The sequence below is a fragment of the Apostichopus japonicus genome, chromosome 9 (assembly GCF_037975245.1).
Source record: "Apostichopus japonicus isolate 1M-3 chromosome 9, ASM3797524v1, whole genome shotgun sequence".
Taxonomy (NCBI): Eukaryota; Metazoa; Echinodermata; class Holothuroidea; order Aspidochirotida; family Stichopodidae; genus Apostichopus; species Apostichopus japonicus.
Genome location: NC_092569.1, coordinates 31,936,832 through 31,959,568, shown reverse-complemented (window position 1 = coordinate 31,959,568; position 22,737 = coordinate 31,936,832). Strand labels below are relative to the sequence as shown.

At 35.4% G+C, this 22,737-nt stretch overlaps 1 protein-coding gene across 14 annotated transcripts in view; it reads right to left on the bottom strand.

Annotated features, from left to right (window-relative positions):
- Positions 1–22,737, bottom strand: part of LOC139974328 (focal adhesion kinase 1-like) — a 101,584-nt gene that overhangs the window by 22,272 nt on the left and 56,575 nt on the right. For all 14 annotated transcript variants that reach the window (XM_071981365.1, XM_071981364.1, XM_071981366.1 and 11 more), the window contains 2 exons: positions 18,787–18,823; positions 4,539–4,615 (listed from right to left, as the gene is read on the bottom strand). In XM_071981365.1, the coding sequence (XP_071837466.1) occupies positions 4,539–4,615; positions 18,787–18,823 (114 nt within the window). The remainder of the gene's footprint in view (positions 1–4,538; positions 4,616–18,786; positions 18,824–22,737) is intronic.

Genomic DNA, 22,737 nt, shown 5'->3' with positions numbered 1-22,737 from the left:
GCTCAAGATGACCTCTGACCTCTACGACTGACCCTTTGTCTAACCTAGTCTAATGAAAGCCCTGACATAAGAAACAACTATGTTAACAACTTTAATGAACAGTGTGGCAGTTTACAACAAACATTCAGATGAATTAGATTGATGGATGGACATAGACACACACAGTCATCATGATACTTAGACAGACATAAAAGAGCCTTGATTAATGTGATGATAAATTGTATTATATTGTTAATCTTAGCAGTATGTGTTTTTGGCCCTTACGGCCTTCTATATATTATTCTGCCATCTACATGTTATATAAAGGTTCGTTTTGCTGGTTATGTTTTGTTGTTTAAAACCTCATTAAAGGTCTGTAATCGAGTGTATCAGTCGTCGTCATTATTACTACAATTATCATGGGCCTCTGTTAGACAAACAATACAAATTGGGATAAAGTTGTTGAACCTACTACCTTTGACTTTGCTTTCTTAAATGTTAATAACAGATCTATGAGGTTATAGCTATTGGGCTCTTCCTGATTTGAGAGTCATCAACCACTAAAACCCGTTTACAAAGTTACTTTTATTCCAACTCCTTAACTTATGTCGTTTCTTTGTTTTGTCACTTGCAAACCTTTGGGACAAGGCCTAAGGAAATGGATGTTTTGATAGTATCTTGTCTCTACTTTGAACTGTGCAGTATGAGACTCTAACACAACACTGTGGCCATTTATCCAGTGGAAAATATGACTGCAAGAGGATTCAAAAGATGGGTGCATAAATTCAATTATGATATGTGTAAAAGTAAGTTGGCCTGACGTTTCGATCCTAGCAGGATCTTCTTCAGAGGCTAAATCAATTATGATAATTAGATACACATTCGTTAAATATACAAGAAAGATCCTGGCTATTCTCATAACATGCTCAAGATGACCTCTGACCTCTACGACTGACCCTTTGTCTAACCTAGTCTAATGAAAGCCCTGACATAAGAAACAACTATGTTAACAACTTTAATGAACAGTGTGGCAGTTTACAACAAACATTCAGATGAATTAGATTGATATATGGACATAGACACACACAGTCATCATGATACTTAGACAGAAATTAAAGAGCCTTGATTAATGTGATGATATTATATTGTTAATCTTAGCAGTATGTGTTTTTGTCCCTTACGGCCTTCTATATATTATTCTGCCTTCTACATGTTACTGTTTATAAAGGTTTGTTTTGCTGGTAATGTTTTGTTGTTTAAAACCTCATTAAAGGTCTGTAATCGAGTGTATCAGTCGTCGTCATTATTACTACAATTACCATGGGCCTCTGTTAGATTGGGAAATTAGCCAACTTGTTCAAATTTCTGGAAGTCTAAGAAAGGTTTAATTAAGCTGTTGTTGGAAGGAAAGGAACTAATATTGCTTGATTTGATTTGATTGAGGAAATGACAGATAAAAACACAATTATCAGAAATACCAACCAAACAAGGAAATGACACAAGCATTTCCGTTCCAACATTGTCATAAAAGGAATTAAAGAGGCCATAGGGATAAGGGTTGAGACTACAAGAATATACACAAAACCAGGACCACATTCTCCATGGTAACCACAGAATAAAAAATAAATAAAAAAAACCTGCAACTGTTGCATTTACACTGGGTTTTGATACAACAAAGTTGTTACTGTATAAAATTTATCGAAACATGGATGGACTCCAACAATTTCAAAATGACACACAGACAGACTTCTTCTACATTGAGTTATGCATTGATATCAATGCATAAATAAATGTAGAAGAAGTCTGCCAGGCTGTCATTTTGAAATTGTTGGAGTTTTCCTCATATAATCTTTACGTATCCTCCTGTTACCTCTCTTGAGAGCATGTGTTTAGAAACTAAATCCTCATTAACTGAATTTGTTTGGGGACCAATAAAATAAAACAGAGAAATAAAAGAAGAGGGAATTTGTGTACAAATAACGAGAACTGTAAAGAAGGAAAAGGCCACTAAAATAATGAGTTTTTAAAGATACGTTATATACATCTTTAATAACCAGAGACAGCATACCAAGATAGTCTTCAGCAGAGATATTGTAAACAGACAACACTTCTTGAAAAGCACACATCAACTCACTCACTAGTGGATTATAAATTGCTTGGACTGCTTTGTTTTAAGAGAGATATCTTCAGAAAGAGGGACTCAGACAAGGATTGGAGAGGGTGGAGGAGGGGGGGGGGAACCATGTCAATCAGCTGAAACCTCTCAGTATATAGATGATGCAACATCATACAGGCAAGATAGTAAAGATTTCAATACAGAGAGCACTATAACTCCACCTCCATTTCGTACTCTTTCGACATCTACCTTCCCCTCATGGTCCATGCCATCCTTCTTCTGCTCCAGACCACCACCCAACACACCTGCTCCAAACCACCACTCAACACACAGGCTGCTCCAAACCACCACCCAACACACAGGCTGCTCCAAACCACCACCCAACACACAGGCTGCTCCAAACCACCACCCAACACACAGGCTGCTCCAAACCACTACCCAACACACAGGCTGCTCCAGTGGTCATGTTACCCAAGAAAACAATTCTGCTGGTTAACACATTACACTCACCGATTTGTTTTACTGTAGTTGTACTAAACGGTAAATTGTTAATGTGTGTCTTAAGAAGTTAAGATCTACATTGTGCAATTACACTATAGATTAAGCAGAGCAGTTGTCTTTCACAGTACTTAAAACTGAGCTGAGTATAATACAGGAAAGAACTCATACAGGAATATTACAATGTCAGATATAGCATGTTTACATGTAAAATATAACATCAATTGAATGCATTGATCTATACATACTACATAATTCCAGTTATAATTACTTCATGGTTACGGGTCAACTGCCTTGCATAAACAGGAAGAGATCCCGGCCCCCAAGCAGGAAGTTCCCACGAATTTCTACAGCAAAAACATTGTCATATGTGGATCATATTTGTGTCTTAGCTTGTAATATTATCTATAGCAACGCACATTGTAAGACTATCGATAATATATTACTTCTATACTGCGCTATATCATGGTACAATACTGTAAATTATGTATTACACATGTATTATATGTACAATATACAGCAGCATGCATACTAGTACTATATGTTTTATACTGTACTGCAGGATGTACATTACTGTACAGTGCAGTACTATGCATTAATGTATTGTATTGTTAATACTTTACAGTACAGTACTGTACAGTGGGATACTATGCAGTAATGTATGTTGTAAAGTACTTTACAGTTACATTACTGTACAATGCAGTACTGTGGAGTATTGTATAGTATTGTAAGTACTTTATAGTACAATACCATACAGTTCCGTACTATGCAGCAATGTGTAGTATTGTAAAGAACTTTACAGTATTGTACAGTGCAGTACTATGTAGTAATGTATAGTATTGTAAAGAACTGCACAGTAAAGTGCACCTTTTCAGTACAATGCAATACAGTATTGTAAAGTGCTGAACAGTGCAATAATGTACTTATTGTGCAATACTGTGCAATACTGTACATATAGTTCTGTACAGTCTGCATTGTACAGTGCAGTGTTGCACAGTGTAGTACTATACAGTGTGGTACTGTACTGCATTGTAGCTAAACTCTACTGCTCTGTTCTGTGTCTCCTTGTTAATGCATTCATTAAAAGCCAGACAAAACAAGAGCATTGATTGAGACAGTGTAACTGTGGTTTATAAAGAAAGAGGGTCAGGGAGCTAAACCAAAGTACAGTTCTGTCACATTGCATCATTTTACAAAGGTGCTCAATTTAGGAAGATATATGCCATGGTAAAGGGAGACTAGTTCTGTCACATTGTATCATTTTACAAAGGTGCTCAATTTAACAAGATATATGCCATGGTACAGGGAGACTAGTTCTGTCACAACATTTACATTATTTTACAAAGGTGCTCAAGTTTGGAAGATATATGCCATGGTAAAGGGAGACTAGTTCTGTCACACTGCATCATTGTACAAAGGTGATCAATTTAGGAAGATATTTGCCACGGTACAGGGAGACTAGTTCTGTCACATTGCATCATTTTACAAAGGTGCTCAATTTAACAAGATATATGCCATGGTAAAGGGAGACTAGTTCTGTCACAACATTTACATCATTTTACAAAGGTGCTCAAGTTTGGAAGATATATGCCATGGTAAAAGGAGACTAGTTCTGCCACATTGCATCATTTTACAAAGGTGCTCTATTTAACAAGATATATGCCATGGTAAAGGGAGACTAGTTCTGTCACAACATTTACATCATTTTACAAAGGTGCTCAAGTTTGGAAGATATATGCCATGGTAAAAGGAGACTAGTTCTGCCACATTGCATCATTTTACAAAGGTGCTCTATTTAACAAGATATATGCCATGGTAAAGGGAGACTAGTTCTGTCACAACATTTACATCATTTTACAAAGGTGCTCAAGTTAGGATGATATAAGCCATGGTAAAGGGAGATATGGTGTGTGCTAATAATCACAACAAGCAGAATATTAATTACCTGAAGTAGTGGCTACTCGCCTCCTCCTCCCCCCAGATACTTTCACCTCAGAGAAACTTTCTTGAGGTGGACTTGGGCTGAAAAAAATAAAAGATTAAAGATTGTAGTAAAAAACTATATGGAAAAGAGAGAGAAACATATTGAATAAAGAGAAATATATATGAAGTTTTCATTTTACTCGTAGGTGATATTGTAATCCCTCACAGCAGTCAATGAAACATGCCAAACTGCTTTTTTAGAATTTAGTTTACATTATAATTAGGATTGAAAATAACTTCTGATGAGATTGAAAACAACTTATATCAAACTGATGTAGTGATTAAGTTAATCGAGAATTCCAATGATCCATCAAAATAAGCTCAAATCTTAAAAGATTAAAGGAACTTTTGGAGAAATAAATGCATATTGAAACTGAAAACTATTTATTTCCACTTCACCATAACATAAACAAAGTGAACATATAACATTTGAATATGCAATACAAGTTACATTCCATAGGAATTAAACAATTGATATATACAAATGATGTGAAGTGGGGGAGACCTGGCAAAAACTGAGCTTATCAAGGCCAGGCCACCATAATATTCAATCTTGAAAAATCCCAATACACTGTAGTTCATGATATATATAGGCTGACTTAATAGCCAGGCCTCATTGGCAGGAAGAGAGTAAGAGAAAACTTGAGGAAGGCTTGCAAGGTTTCCTATTTGCATGCAGTAATTAACACTGAATGTCTGCAGAGGAACAGCAGTGGAGAATTGAAACAAATAGATTTTAAATTGTTCAACATTCACAATTTAGCATCCCCATTACACAGTGCAATGGTGATGGCTAGTGCTTAAATATTTCTGTCCCACATATGCGAAAACATCATAATAAAAAAAAATAACTCTAACAGTAAACATTCTGTTATCTGCTTTAACTCTAGAACTCATTAGATATGATAATTAAGTCAGCCTCAACCTTGAACTCTTTTAATATAGATACAAAAAAAATCTATTGTCAACATATCAATGCGAAACTAATTTCTTACTTCCAGTTTTTACTGTATTAATTTGTGACAAATTCATTTTCTTTTCTTTGTTTTCTTTCCATTTTTTATATTATTGTTCGTTTGTTTTGGAGTATTGTTTCCTTTCACCAATTTCTCTCCAGTATATGTACATATTTATTATATTTCAAATGGGTAAAACATTCTATAGGCATTGCGCTTCTTTTTCCTCATCTTCCATGCATTTGTATAGCTTAAATATTGTATATCAATTAACATGATGAATGTTTTATTTTATTTTTTCTTTATACATGTCTCTCTAGATTGTATTGTATCCAAATATTTGTTTATACTTTGTTAAACATTCATGTACTGTACACAATTGCTGGAAATAAATTGTTGTTATTGTCATTGTCATTAATCAGTTGAATGTTGTCAATGAAAGAACAAAATGAATTTAGAGAAAAGATGTATCTTAGTGAATTCATACCAGAAGGTTTTAGCAGTCGTGCAAGTTTTCAATCTCTGTCGTGCTCGTTTTGTAAAACACTGTGAAGTCATAGTTTTGCAAATATCATTCCCTAATGTTCCATCTGTTTTCGGATCAACAAAATCAAAGATGACTCGAAAGAGTCAGTTTCGTTAATCATCCTTGGATAAACACAGGAAATATGGAACAATGCCTAAAGGGGTTTAGTAACAACACACTTAATTAGAAATAACAACACTGTAAAACTGCAAGGAAATATGCCTGGGGCAGCTGACCAAGTTCATTATATTACATGCTAGGTGTGACGTTATCTCCTAAAGGAAGTATTTGGTCATGGATCGATGTGCTAAACTCAGGTCAAGAATTAAAATATGGCGACAGTTAATAAGATTGAAAGAAATGTTGTCAGGTAGGGTGAGAAGAGGACATGTACATGTGGATCACTGTTGGATATTTAATGTACAGACGTTACACTGCCGACGTGTTAGGGGAGAGGATGGGGAGGAAAAGGGGGAGGATGAGGAGGGGTAGGAGGAAAGACGAAGAAAAAGAATGGAGGAAAGAGGAGAGATTACAACTCTTTGCTGTTCAAATTCTCTAAACATCTGGGCAAATTAAAGGGTGTGAAGACACGCACAAAAAGAAACGTCTAATGCCGGTATCTGACCTAGTTTCAAATGAGGTGTAACAGAAGTGTTAAACACCACCATCGATCCCAGAAATACACACACAGCTTGCTAACGTCGGTAATTAGACAATAGTGTACAGTCAGTACATACAGCTGCGGACAATACCCACAGCACAGTATACAAACGATACAGCAATGGACATCTCAGGTTCAGCAAAATATAACAAGGTATCACGATTCATTACTGTACTGTCTGCATTTTGTAGCGACACGAACGAAACGTCAAGTGCTTGCAAGCAACAGAAAGTTAACTTTTTCAGATGGCCGCACGCGGTTTGGGACGAGTCTTCAAAAAGATTTAAAGAAGTACTGTACAGGGGAAGCCAAAAGACATTTCTGACAAAAAAGTAGACAACCTAATCATGTACTATATTAAACTGTAAGTATTCTGGAACAGCAAGTGTGTATACTGTTGAGTTGAACCTGAACTCTTCTTGAAATGACACTGCAAGTTATTGACACTTGTCCAGAGAGAGTGATTCAAAAGTACAAAGAGCACTAGTACAGAAATGGAAAGGTTATCATAGCGCAATCTCTACTTTCCCTAACTTTATACTAGAAGTTCCCTTTCTTCTGCAGTCACCCTCCTTGATAACAATTTGTTAAATCATTTTGGGGCATGCAAGCTGGTTTCTTTTCCAAAGATATTTGATGAATCTACATTCTCCCAACTTACATTCTAGGAAAACAGGCGGGGTTTGTACGTATAAATTGAGAAACAGTATATAAAAATGTATGTTGACCGATGGTTATTTGACTTTCCCAAATGGATGGGGCTTGTAGTGAAAACAAGTTTATTCCTCTGATTTCATCTGTCAATCTGATGCAAATTTGTTTTGTCATCTGATCAACAATAAACAGGTTTTTATGTAATTTTCAAGTAGCCATCAGTCACTTAATATTCTGCAATTTTCTGTAAAATTTTCCATCCCTACCTCCCTATCATTTTCTTTTCTCTTGTGGGGGTAGTGGTAGGGGGTGGGGGTGAGGGTGGGGGTTCTTACATAACCTGCTGAACGTGACAGCTACCTGCAGCTTAAACTGTTAATAATCTTGGATGCATAGGCTGCTTGTATAGTCCTAGCTGACATATTTAGTCAAAATGGCATTTAAAGTTAACACAAATGTACTGTAACTACTTAAGGCACGAACAAACAATACCATATACACAAAAGCTACGCTAGAGACGGGTAGTAGACTCATAACATTTCAAATAAGTTCCGTCAATCACTATACACTATAATCTGACTGGTGCCTGCAAGGCAGGCACTCAAAATGAATAAGTGTAATGCCAAAGCATGCATCAATGGAAGAACATTAATAAGACATGCGGTAGCACAGAGCTGTCAGCTGAGTTATCCCATTTTCAAACAATCCACTTTCAATGAATTTTCACAGCTAGAGTAAAGCTCTTCTCTCCAACCTGGATGATGCTACGGACCACGACGACTGCAGAGACTAATGGGTATATAGTGAACATTACATGGAGAGCAAGAGAGGCGGAGAGTGAGCATTGGGGGAGAGCGACGACGACGACGATGTTAACTTGTCTTCATAAATATCAAAGTATCGCCAGTTACATGTGTGAAATGTCAATTCACCAGTCAGAGGGGATTGATAAATTAGCCTAAGTTATATATGTAACTATATGAATCATCGGCAAGGTATATATAGCTTGTTCAATATGTAATTGTATGTGTGTGTGCATGTATGTGCATGTTTATATATATGTATATATATATATATATACGATATATATATATATATATATATATTACGATTTTCATTTATATATATATATATATATATATATATATATCATTTATGCTACTGTACATTTGGGAATGAGAAATGGGCTCAAGAATCTTGGAGGGATGCACAGGTACCACAATTTATACCAATCTACTAGAAGGATTTTAGGTTTTTTTTTAGCCAGTGGTTAAGACAGATATGTTGTAATATGTTAGAAGTCATGAAAGTCTCATAAGGGTGGTTGAATGTAAATATATAGATTACCTGGTTTATAAAACCTTCTGAATCATTCAAGTAGCTTTATATACAGTAGGTCTGGCAAGCAAATTCGATCAAATCTTTCCTAACAATTGCTCAAAATCAAACTTTTCGTAGGATTTTTTTTTTCATTAAATAAACAAAGTTGGTCCAAGTAATTGGTCCAAGTAATGAATGAAAACAATCCCGACCTGCCACATTGCCTCAGCCAGATACTTATTTTGTTGCCATTTAGAAATAAACATCTTGCAAAGAGCAACATAAAAACGCTTCTGGGATTTAGATTGGTGGGACATATGGCGTCGAAAAACTTTAAAAACGTTTAAAGCAAGAGGGGCTGCCTATTAACGTCACATTATCATGTCACTCTGTAGTTGCTCTTAGTATTGACCTTACAGAACAAATTAATCACCATGGTGATATAGATGGTTATAACATGATAGCCTGTACACTGCTATAGGAATGAATCATATCATTGCACTGTTTGGGAATCCAAACATCTTTATAAGAGTCTAGAGCTCCCAGCAATATCTTCTGTGAATTGTACGGCTGTCAATTAAAAAGTTGTACATTTGTTTAGTTGATTAGACGTAAAAGATATCTTTCCCTAGCAGTGTACTTAGTAGAAGTGATTGGATGGTGGAATTAGGATAGAGTACAGATGGGGAGGGGGGGTGGGGTACTGGGAGAGTATGAAGATGGGGGCATGAGGAGAGAGGTGAGGGAATACATCGAGCAAACTACCTTCTTCACTAGAATTTTCTTATTTGTTCTTGAAACCATGACATACAGACTGAGCATTAGTAATATATAGAACATTAGGTAAACAATGATTCATCAGTGAGTCAGCAATAATTCCTTGTATAGCTCAAATAATGAGCAAATTTTATGAGTCAAATACTTTTCATCTCCATACATGTTTTTTTCTTCTTTGAACAAATGGATTGAAATATGGTATGTATAGCTTACAATACTTCTTTAAGGTCCACCATGTAAATTCAGCAAACATTTCAATGTGTTTTACGATTTTATTTATTTTTATATATTTTTTGGGGGCTCTCCATGCAGAAAGAAGGCAAAATTGCATAGAGCCTTGCATACAGACTACAATTTGTGTATGTCCCAACCTGGAATAGTGGCTAAGAGCAGGTCTATACTATAATGTACAACATATATGAATGCCAGAGGTACTGTATATCACATATATACATGTGTATAGCAAGACAGGTACTTTGTAATCTGTTGCATAAATTTCATAACTATGTTCCCAGAACTACTGTAGGATGCCAATCCTGAAAATACAGTATATAGCGAACAACAGTCACCATACATCACACGTCTTATATATCACACTGTGGGAGTACAACATATAGGCTATGTGCATATATCATGTACAACGGCATACTGTGAAATTTTGTATATTGTGTATATGGATGGGTGAAAGAATCACGTATACCAGCATAATTCAAAATGAGAGACCTTGCCATATCATGACCACACACTAGCATACAGGACACACAATGAAGTGTATTATGTATACACACACAAACTATATGCACACAGCTTGCCTTCATCTCTTTTCTTTTGTGGTCAAGTGGCGAGAAATGGGGAGGCCGGGAGGGGGAGGGGACGGGGAGAGGGAGGGGAAGGGCATTATGACAATAGGATTGGCTAAGATGGGCAGTACATGTTTTGCATACCAATGATTGTTTTAAAGCATAATAAAGCGTTTATTTTAATTTGATACAAGGTCAGCTGGGCTCCTAGTTTCTTCTTGCCTGCTATTGTTTACACTCAACACTGCTACAGATGTAATTACATATAGTAATACATGTGGTAATTTATATGTTCTGTGAATATACCATATAATATTTCAAACATGCTCAAAATTAAGGGAACCGATATAAGGTTATTTTATGTCATATTTCTAAAAAACAACATCATATGTTCATAATATATACTTACAGACTGACAAAACTGTCCTCGCTTGCAGTACTGAGTCTTCCAGAATACATTTCTTTAACCATCTAAACCTTCTAACCGAGAATAAGTCCTTCAGGGCTTAGTACTCCAATGTTCTCCAAAAATGGTTTCTCTTTGTTAAATGAAATGACAGCCAAGTACAACAGATCACAGGCTACTACTGTACATGTCAGAGGTCATCGTATATTAGACTGACAATAATCATTGCACTGACATTTTCAACTATTCCCACCTCTAATTACACCCTTTTGTTTCAAGCATCTACTCTGCATATAAATACAACTTATCAAGATTCACAGAAGTTGAACTGTACTTCCTCATAACAATTTGGCTAAATTTTCTATGTCAAGATATTTCTAAAATTTTATATTTTATAGTGGTCCATAAAGTATAAAATGAAGCAGTCTTTCATAATTCAAAACTCTTATGCAGGTGCTGCAAGAGATTACTAACCGAAATTAATTCCAAAAATCGAAAGTAAACCAAAAGCTATTAATTATGCTAAGTTGTCTTACTTAGCAGTTTATGGTGAATGTCTGTCTCTCCCATACAGACACTGTAATTACTTCGGACAATAGGTGCTTAATATTATCCAAAGTTGCAAACAGATGGCAGGTTAAATTTTAATAATCCAATTATCCTTTGGGGATGATGCGATGGATGTCAACTAATCAAACTTAATGATAGGAAGACACACTGCAGCTTTTTGCTATTATTACAAAACACAAGCTGTAAATCCAGGCTGATAATTATTCAGTAATTTCACAAAAGTCTTCGGTCTTTTACCATTTGTTCCTTTCTCTTGATACTCCAATTGGCACAGTTTAGTTTAGCACTACTCCAGGCAATATACTGAACATCTCCAGTGAGATTAATTTATTTTAGGATTCAGTTATTGGATTTGACGATATCGACAACAATGGACAAACCACCAGCCAGTCAAGGTAAACAGTGTTCAAGTTACACACATCTGCACAGTCAGTAATTTCATATCTTCCACAAATGATTCTGACACAGCTTGTGTTTTTTCCTTGCTTCTAATTGTTATCCTCTGTGGACACACACGGCTACTCTGAGCTTCCCAATGATTGTACGTACTAACCGATAAACAACTCCAAATAGCATTAAACGTTATTAAGGTATTGAATATTAAAGGCCTGCTTCAACCGTCGCTGATCAGTAACACAATCTATAAGCTGATGATGACTACAAGCCTACAAGGCTAGTCCACTGCCGGGCAGAAAATGAATCATGTCAACTTGTCCTTAATCATAAGTATGAATCTTTTTACAAACGCCGCCGCAACAGCGACCGGAGTAGTAGGAGGGACGGTCGGCGATCTCTCGGCTGCTAATGAACTACCTTGGCGACGGTCGTGCGTGCCTGCGTGTGTGTGAGCTGAGCAATACGCTCCTTCTACCAGCGCACACCGTAATTGTAACAATTATACGTCATGCTCCGTGGAGTTGACAATAACTGCAGGCCTCTTATAATTATTACACTCTTATCACTAGGAGTTCTGAATGGTATACAGTACATAAATATGTACTGTATGCATGAGGAGGTCAATCGGGGAGAGCAGCCGCTGTTCCCCTATGCTGTAAATGACAGGAAATCTAGACAGGAACCAAAGGTACTTTGGCTGAGGGAGTATAACGACTAACTCTTGTACCAATCTATGGACGTCTGGAAAATTACACCACCCTTGTTTCCTGTTGGGTCTAATGTAATGGGTACTTGAGAGGTCTGTCCATAAATATGATTGCAATTCTGAGTTAATGGCCATCGACTGTCTACTTAGATTAGTCCTGGATATTACCGGCAAATTTTGTTGAATTCCCAAATTGGGGGTTAGATTAGTTAATGGTGCCAGTGAACAAAGAAGAAAAAAAGGTATTTATTATTGACAAATCTTGACATTTGTTTAATAAAAATATGATAAAAATTACCAGTTCTTCTCTGTGTCTCAATATTTAAGCATTATAAGCTTCTCAAAATATTACAGAGCATATCTTCTGTATGTACAGTAGCATGTGGTAGACATATGGTGCAGTTTGTTCATGCTGTTTTAAATATAACATCAATTTTAGAAACAGATTCTGAGGGTCACACAAATTTCATGTTTTATTTGTACTGTAGCAACTTTAGATATCTACTTTTTTTTTAAATTATTATTTAATATTGGATAACTTTATCGTTTATCTTGCAGTGGGACATACAAGTGGCTTTGATTCGAGGGGAGTAAAACACAAAGGCAACTCAAAATGTCCATGAACCCTCTGTACCAAAAAATTCCAATCTTAAACTTTTCTCCAAAAAAAGTCACTATTTCCCCCCCCCCCCACTATCTCAACAAAATGATTTTTAAATATTTAATAAAAGGACATTTTTCTGTTACGATGAAATGCACACTTATAATTTATGCTTAAGTTCATGAGCAAGTTAATAATTAATAGGTTAGATGCTAACATTTGTTTTCTCTTTTTCAATTTACAACATTGATCAAAGTAAATAATTTGGAAAATTTTTGAAACTTTATGATACATTTCTTTGAACATGAATCCGGGCATAATTTTCAAGCAAATTAACTTGAATTTTGTGTAACGAACCACATACTGTCCACAATTTATTTACCCAAATCCATGCATGGCACTGAGCCCTTATGTTTATTCTTCACCCCCATATGACTAACGATACCTACTGTACCGAGATTTTTACAATTATCCTATCCAATTTAAATTTATCTGTTGAATTACTAGAATACAAATATAACATAATTAAACTTTCTACCCTATTTGGTCCTTCTTTTCATCCAAATTATTTCGCCTATTTGATTAATTTATTCTAATATATTCCTTCTATAAAATTAAACTTCAAAATTCTGATTATATCTATCCTCTTTTCATCTCATCTTGATTTTATGCTTTGAGAGTGGGAGGGAGTCTGTTTTAAAAGTTTGCACAGTTTTTCTTGTTCTATCAAATTTATCATTACAAGAAAAAAAAAAAGAAGCTTTTCCTTAAGTTTCTTTCATAACTGCTTTAAATGTTATCGTGTTATATTATTGTGTACACCTAAATTACAGAGAATTGTTTTAAGCAATTAAAACAAATGAACATTCTTCCATGCAAAATTGATAGAATATGTAATTATCTTTTGAATCCACATGGTGCCACCTATCACTAGATTACTATAATAGAGTACAAACAAGCCCAGCTCTGGGTCTATACATCCAATACCCTCAAGAGCAAATTGGACTTTTACAGCTTGTTCAAGCAGTCTGTACTAATGTCATCCAGGTACAGCAACAGATCCTTCCTGTTTGACTGTCTTTATTAAACTACTGTTAACTGCCCTTTTAATGCATATTGATACTAGCTACTGTATTAGGATACTGTACATGTCTGGCCTTAATGCATATTGGTACTATAGCTAAGTACTGTATTAGGATACATATGTCTGACCTTAATGCATATTGGTACTATAGCTAAGTACTGTATTAGGATACATATGTCTGACCTTAATGCATATTGGTACTAGCTACTGTATTAGGATACATATGTCTGACCTTAATGCATATTGGTACTATAGCTAAGTACTGTATTAGGATACGTATGTCTGACCTTAATGCATATTGGTACTATAGCTACTGTATATGTAGGATATATGTCTGACCTTAATGCATATTGGTACTAGCTACTGTATTAGGATACTGTACATGTCTGGCCTTAATGCATATTGGTACTATAGCTAAGTACTGTATTAGGATACATATGTCTGACCTTAATGCAAATTGGTACTATAGCTAAGTACTGTATTAGGATACATATGTCTGACCTTAATGCATATTGGTACTATAGCTACTGTATTAGGATACATTTGTCTGACCTTAATGCATATTGGCACTAGCTACTGTATATGTAGGATACATGTCATATATAAAGTAATATTAGTGAAAATTACCCAACTCCCTTTGCGGTATTGAAACTAACTGTTGGTTTTTATAATGCATAGTGGTATGTAAATACTGTATAATGTCTATGGGATATGTGATGTAATGTAATGGACAGAATTCCCAAATTTCTTTGCGGTACCATTGGTTTTATAAGGCACATATATTGTTATTATACTGCATATATGTACTATAGTAAAAAGCATTAAATGCTGCACTTGTTTAACACTCTGTTCTGAATATGGGTTCAATTTTATTTTTTTTTAATTTCTGAATTTTATTGCTTTAATAATTATCGTTAGGATATCTATTTTTATAATTTTTAGGATGCAATATTTTTAAGCTGTAATATTTTTAAGCTGTAATAATTTTAAGTTTAACATTTTTAATGTGTAATTTTGTAAAGTGATTTGAGATCATTCTTTAGCGCTATATAAGAATAAATTAATTATATATAATAATTTACACTTCTCTCTCTGCTTTGAAATTCAACCAATCAAGAGATCACCACTTTCCATTGCTGCCGCATATTTTTTTAAAGTTAATTCACTTCTATCCAGGGATTTATTCTTTTCAAAGGATCTTCAAGTACTATCTCCTTGCAACCTTGAATGTACAACTTGAATTCAAGTATTCCACTCATTGGGCAAAATGAATCTATTATTACTCCAGGAAATGGATCACATAGGCTGCACCTGTGATAGCTAATCCTAGCAAATGCTCTTCAAAATCTCTACAATATCACTTTCATAAAAATATAATACTATTGCGTTGTCATCTCAATGTGATACAATCTCTAAATGTTTGCTTTGTTTTGTTTTGTTTATTTGTTGTCCACACCACGTGTTACAAACATAATACAGAGTCTTAATATGAAATGAATCCATGTACAAAAATGGTGTAAAGGAAGTAAACCTAGAAAACCCCTGAGGGCTTGTCATGAGCTTACTCCCTGAAAAGAAAACCACAACAGGAGAAATGCAATAGACATTCATCAACTACATTAAGAAGCACAGATTACAAAAACCCATCCCTAAGCTGCAGACAATACCTATGGTCATTTTTCCCCCTCTCCCACTTCCCCGCCCCCCACACATTTTACTCACACAGCTTGACTGTCAATGTACATACTCAAAATTGGTGGTTTCTTCAACAAATTTTGTGTAACAAAACCACCTTCCTGTGGGGATAATATTGGTTTACCCTTTAAGAAACACAGTTCAATCACCATGGCAATGTTTCTAACTCTATGTATTAGCATGGATGTAAAAACAGTTTTTACCTCCATGGTATTTTGAGACGTTTTCTAATCAGAAAGCACATAAAGTCACATACATATCTAACCTCCTACACTAAACAATCGTCTGTTCTTTTATTCTACTCTTTTCCTCAATAAGTTACATACGTTCAAACATCTGTTTCCTTGTTATTGTTAAAACAAACATTGTACCTTGTGAAATGGCTCCTGAACTTAAGGTAAGTGTCATAGATGATACTTAATGACTGTGATGTATTCCTAAGTGTTGCTTACAACTGTTACATTTCCATACGTATTGATAGAGAGGTGGAAACTCGTCCTAGTCCGCTGTTGAATTAATCTACCTCATTGACATTCAGACCTTTACAAGGTTAACTATTTCTTGAATTGCAAATATATATAATAAATCAATCACAAGTATGCAACTAACACTCAATAAAGTTTTTCATGTTTACATACTGTAAGTACATTACTTTAAGTATGGTTATGTTATGCTATGTTATATTATGTAATGTTTATATGTTGTGTGTACTGTGGTGAACAAACTTTATGTTTTACATTACATTACTTTAAGTATGGTTATGTTATGTTATGTTATATTATGTAATGTTTATATGTTGTGTGTACTGTGGTGAACAAACTTTATGTTTTACATTACATTACTTTAAGTATGGTTATGTTATGTTATATTATGTTATGTTTATATGTTGTGTGTACTGTGGTGACCAATTGTTATGAAACAGACTACTGTACGTATTGACACAGTTAATTTGCTATATATACCGTATACATGCTAAAATGACCATATAGTTGCAACCACTTATATCAAACTATTAAGCACACTATTTGCATAAAATTCATCATGTGTGACAACCAATCATCAATTACGCCATAATCCTTCTTGTCTCACTTCTAATTCCCTTCCAGCTATGACATGATATTCGAATACAAACGTCTGAAAGCCCAACAAAATGAACAGATGAAGTAACTAGCTGTGGTTGTAACATAAATTCAGCTTGCACGGTGGCCCCTGGCAGAGCTAAAGCGATATGAGAAGTACCTATCTTACGGATAACAATAAGATGTTCTAACATATCCTTCTTCAGCATTCATACTTCAGCACACACTGGGTGCTTTACAGAAGATGACTTTAAAGGGTGTGAAGACTCGCGCAAAAAGAAACGTCTAATGCCGGTAATCTGACCTAGTTTCGAATGAGGTGTAACAGAAGTGTTAGACACCACCATGGATCCCAGAAAATACACACACAACTTGCTACCTTCAGTTTTGTGACACTAGTGTACAGTCAATACATACGGCTGCGGTCAATACCCACAGCACAGTATATAAACGATACAGCGATGGACATCTCAGGTCCAGCTAAAGATAACAAGGTATCACGTTTCATTACTGTCTGCATTTTGTAGCGACACGAACAAGACGTCACTTGCAAGCAACAGAAAGTTAACTTTTTCAGATGGCCGCACACGGTTTGGGGCGAGTCTTCAATGCCTTTAACCTGTGTATACATAATTCAGTTTCCATTCCATATTTACTAGATGCCCCAGTCTACTTGGAACACTCATTCTTAGAGCATTCATTTAGCTTCATACAGTATTCTTCTATGATTTATTCATTTAAAAGGCCCTTCCTATGAGCCTGGTGCTCATCATGCTAATAGCAATAATAAAAACACCACACAAGTCAGTCCCACGGAGAGACTCACATTGTGTAAATAATACACATAAGTCCGTCCATTAATTTCAAGATGCCTGGTTGTGTTGACACATCAGAGCATAATTTGACATACAGACAGCAAGTTAACGTACATAATGACCAACGATTTTGGCTTAAAATGAGATAGTATGTGAAAATATTAACACATAACGTAACTGCTAACTAAGACCATGAGAATATGAGTCTAACGTATGCATCACCTCATGGTGCGATCTGAAAATCTCAGCTGGGGCAAAATTTTAATTCGGTAATAACAAAGAAAGCTGCTGTACATAGATCTAGTTTTGGATTTCATTTCTTTCCAATTTTTTGCCTCCAAGATTAATATTTTGACTTCAGAACGTCATGGAAATATGCAAGGTTTCAGGCAACAACACACGGGGCTTATATTTCTTATTATTCTTCTTTTTTTGGGGGGAAGGGGAGGGGAGGGGAGGGGGAGGGGAGGGGTGGGGAGGGGATGGAAGAGGGGGGAATGTGAGAATCACCAATGGCAAAGGAATTTTATATTTATTTTGATATAAATCATGTTATTTTTTTTAACCCAAATTCCAGTCTTTTCAACAGTTATTGACTACCAAATATAGTGACTATTAATTGATATTTCCTAGTCTGGATTGATTCCGATGGCCTTATAGTATAACGCATCACCCGACCGATGAATAGCTTAAAACTGAGGAATTTATATATATATATATGTATATATATATATGTATATATATATATATGTATATATATATATATATATATTATGTAGAGTGCTGTTCAGCTAAACTAATTAGCTCCTTTATACAAGAAATGGCAACTATTTTAGTACTTTTCAACAGCTGGATAGACAGACAGTCACATCATATATTAAAACTGGACAATCGATGGAGAGGATGCCAGAGGAAGGAGGAGGGGGTGGGGTGGGGTAGGTAGCAGAAGGACAAGGACTGGGGGAGGATGAAGGAGATATATTCTGAGGCATGGATTCCTGCACGTTGATCAACAATGGACCATTCGCTTGCTACAGTAAGTATGATTCAATTAGTCATTATTTATTGATCATAATTCATCATTCATTTTATTTATTAACACCAGCACTACTATATGAATTGTCTTCCGACAATAAATGGCACCTCTAAGCCTTCACTTACCTGCTATTTGGTATCGATGGCAAGGCCCTATCACCATCTGCAAAAAGGAAAAAAGGACAGAATAGTCATTAAATGTATGGTTTTCTCATTCTTTATGATTGATGATGCATATAATTAGCATAACTTAACAATCTTGAGAGAAGGTAGTTGAAGACGTGGGACTATACGAGTGTGCCCGACTGTTACAGCTTGAACAGTCTTTAAAATGTGTGTGTGCCATCTCCAACCTGCCCAACTGAACCTGTATACCCATGTATCAATTGCATCAATGTTTGATCCATCCACAATACTGAATATGGAAGAAACAATTCAAAATTTGATCGATACCAAACCAATTTAATTAACCATACATGTATGGTGATAATGGAATCATTAAATTAAACTATTTGTGAGATGAAATAACAGAATGCCTCGATCAATACCCTTATACTTAATTGATCAGCTCACTGTATATATCTATATATATATACTGTACCTTTACCATCCTGCAAATTAAGGAACACCCATCACCATAGTCATAAAGCTTTCTTAGAACACAATCTGTTTTATTCAACTGACGTTTCACTTAGTTTACAAAAGAAAGAAGAAAATTTGGAGATTTAAAGAGTTTTGCAAACAATAATTATTAAAACATAATTTTGTTGGTCAGACTGAGAAGTTACCTTCTAGTATATAGACTTAGTATTACTGATTAAAGCCAATTAAAAATACAGCATTAAAAGATAGGTCTTCAAAAAATTAAATATGGGTAAAAAAAATTTTTTATATTTTTTTAAAAGATAGCATATCATGCCAACAATATCTAGGGATGACTATAAATCATCTAATGGGGCATTTAAAACTGGCCAATTGTAAAAAGCTAAGCAGTAGTTCTAGAATATATTATAGGCCATACATTAGAAAAGGAGCATCATCCCATTCATCTAATACATTACCCCATGTAACAAACATTGAACCAGTAGCACATATTACAATATAATTGGTACATATCCTACAAGTTTTTTGTTTCCCATATGGGCACATTGTTCTGTTCAAGACCATACTTTTAAACTAAGCTATTTATTTCTTCATAATGAACCAACCCGGCGGCAAATTTCTTATCAAATTTAATGAGCAGTACTATATAACTCTGGTTTTCTTCCACCCCTATTGCATACAGTACTGTATGTACTGCACCCATGGATATAATAATACTTTAACTGTGGTTATTCAGTTTGTATTGCTCTGTACAGGATTTCTGTTACAGAATTACTGCAACGTGAATTGGCCATGTGCCGCATACTGGACTATACTTCTTGAAACAGGAACAATTTACCCTACAGGGCCTATGTATGACTGAATTCGTTATGCTTCTAACTGGATCTACATAATTATTAATCCAATCGCAAAGAATACCGTGGGTTTTACATTACATCCTTGTCATCTCACCAAAGGGAACCGATCACTAATACGACACGTACGTAGCACAAGCATGAAAAATTCAATACCCTGGAGGAAATATTTCTGGGTAAGTATTTACGGTCCCCAGCTTTTATCCACAACACCATCTGCCACATTATTTTATATATTACTATTATCAGTAATCAGGAAATGGGTTGCAACTACAGTACTACCTAACATAATGCTTGTAATATATACAGTATATGCAGGCCACAAGTGAAATACTCGCAACGACCATCGGCGACCACTGAAATGTGACCAGGCAGAACCAATCTGTTACACTAGAGCTATCTGCTAAGTAGCATTTGAAAAGGTTTTCTTCCAACTTTAAACTACACAGAAGGTTTTTATATTTGGAAAAGAAGAATTTATTCACACTTTGGGAGATGTCTCACTTGAACGACAAATATAAAGGCTGGTGTAGTTGAAATTATACAGGAAGAAGGGGTAACAATTTAAAGTAAAAGTTGGTATCTGAGTAAATGTTTGAACTGAAATATCTTTATGGATTAATTCTTGGGTTTGGAGCATAACACATCAATTGCTAGAGGCGTTTCTTTCACATTCTCTGATTATAATGACAAAATGTTGGTATTTTTCTAGGAACATCAGAACCACAAAGATTGTCACTTTGTACAATTTGAGGAAAAACCCCTCATTTCCAGCTTGTTCATTTTGAATACTGCCCGTACAGGACTAATATCAATAGGTTGAGAATGTGTTTCCAATGCAGTTAACTTCTTTTCAGGTTTTTTTGGTTAATTTTGCAAAATTTGTTTTATCAGAAAAATATGCAAAGTAGTAAATTGTGTCATAATTGCATTTTGAAAGCATTTGAGAATAACAAAACCTGAAGATTCATTGATTAGAATAAATAACAAAAACAAATGAAAAACTACAAGCAAACCCACATGATCTTCTTAGTCTCCATGAGACAAAGGATAGCATTCTTGAGGTCCTCACAATACAAGGCAGTTCTTGAGATACTTTAATAATCGCACTACAAAGGATATCATTCTTTAGGTCCTCGCAACACAAAACTCTCCTTGAGACACTTTGATAATCTCACTACAAAGGATAGCATTATTTAGGTCCTCACAAAGCAGGCTGTGCTAAAAGACAATTGCACTACAAATGATAGCATTCCAGATGTCCTCAGAGTACAAAGCTTTCCACCTGAGGGCATTATTTAGGTCCTCACAAAGCAGGCTGTGCTAAAAGACAGTTTGACAATTGCACTACAATGATAGCATTCCAGATGTCCTCACAGTGCAAAGCTTTCCTCAAGACACTTTGATACTAGCACTAGACGTGATAACACTCTTGAGATCTTCACAACACAAAACTGTCATTAAGACACTTTAATACTTGCACTACAAAGGAGTGGATAGTTGGGGTCTTCACGACACAAATCTGTCCTTTACACACTTTGATAAATTGCAGTACAAATGAAAGCAATGACGCTTGAGATTGTCACCACTGAAAGCAGTCCACAAAACATGTTTGATACTTGCACTATACATTTGAAAGAGCCTTCCAAAGGTGTTTACAACAAAGAACTGTCCTCAAAGGGAGTTCGATACCCACTCTACTAATGAGAGTATTCCAGAGGTGTTCACAAATGCTGAAAATGTCATCTACAGCTGAGACTCATAGGAGAATGATCAAAAGACACATTATACTGTTCTTTGAATTCAGATAACAATGTACAACCCTCACCAAATAACCCCCACAATATTTTTAAGACAATAGTGTCCTCACTACACAAACGATAGCTCTTTTGTAAACAGCAGCATATTTCTCGTCAGAAAATAAACATGATCAGCATATCTGCTAGATTATAGGCCTTGCAAAGAATAGAATTCTGGTGAGAGAATAGACCTCACGATATACACTATTTTGAAACTGGAACTTCAGGTCTCCACAATACAAAATGATGGCACCTTTGAGACAGTTAAATCCTTACAATGAAACTGAGAGAACTCTGAGTCCACAAAATGAACAAGAGATATACTCTAAGACCGTCCTCACCAAAAAATGAGAATATTATTGAGAAAACAAATTTGTCTTCATGATCGCAACATAAACCATCCTTAAAACATTTACAAGCAATTTTTTGAGACAAAAACTTCCTCACCGAAGGCAGGTTGCATGAGTTTTAATAGCTCAACTGACAACCATAGCCAGGTTTAAAGTGATTCCAACTGTAGGACTTAATCGCCATTAAAGATGTGAAGTTTGATGAGATCAACTCACCAAAATTCAATTACACCTCTACGTGGACAAACCCTCTGTTGTGCATCACAACTTAAATAAGCTGGTAGGAAGGAAACGCTGCCATCAATAATGTGATTAGGAGATCGATGCGATGGTACTGATCCAGAAAAGACAACATTTATCAATCTATTGTATGCAGGGGTCAGTGCTGCAAGCTTCTTACCATACATATCTCGCAATCCCACCAAAAAAGTTAGAATGTGCATTTTTAAGACAAAATAGTCATTTACATTT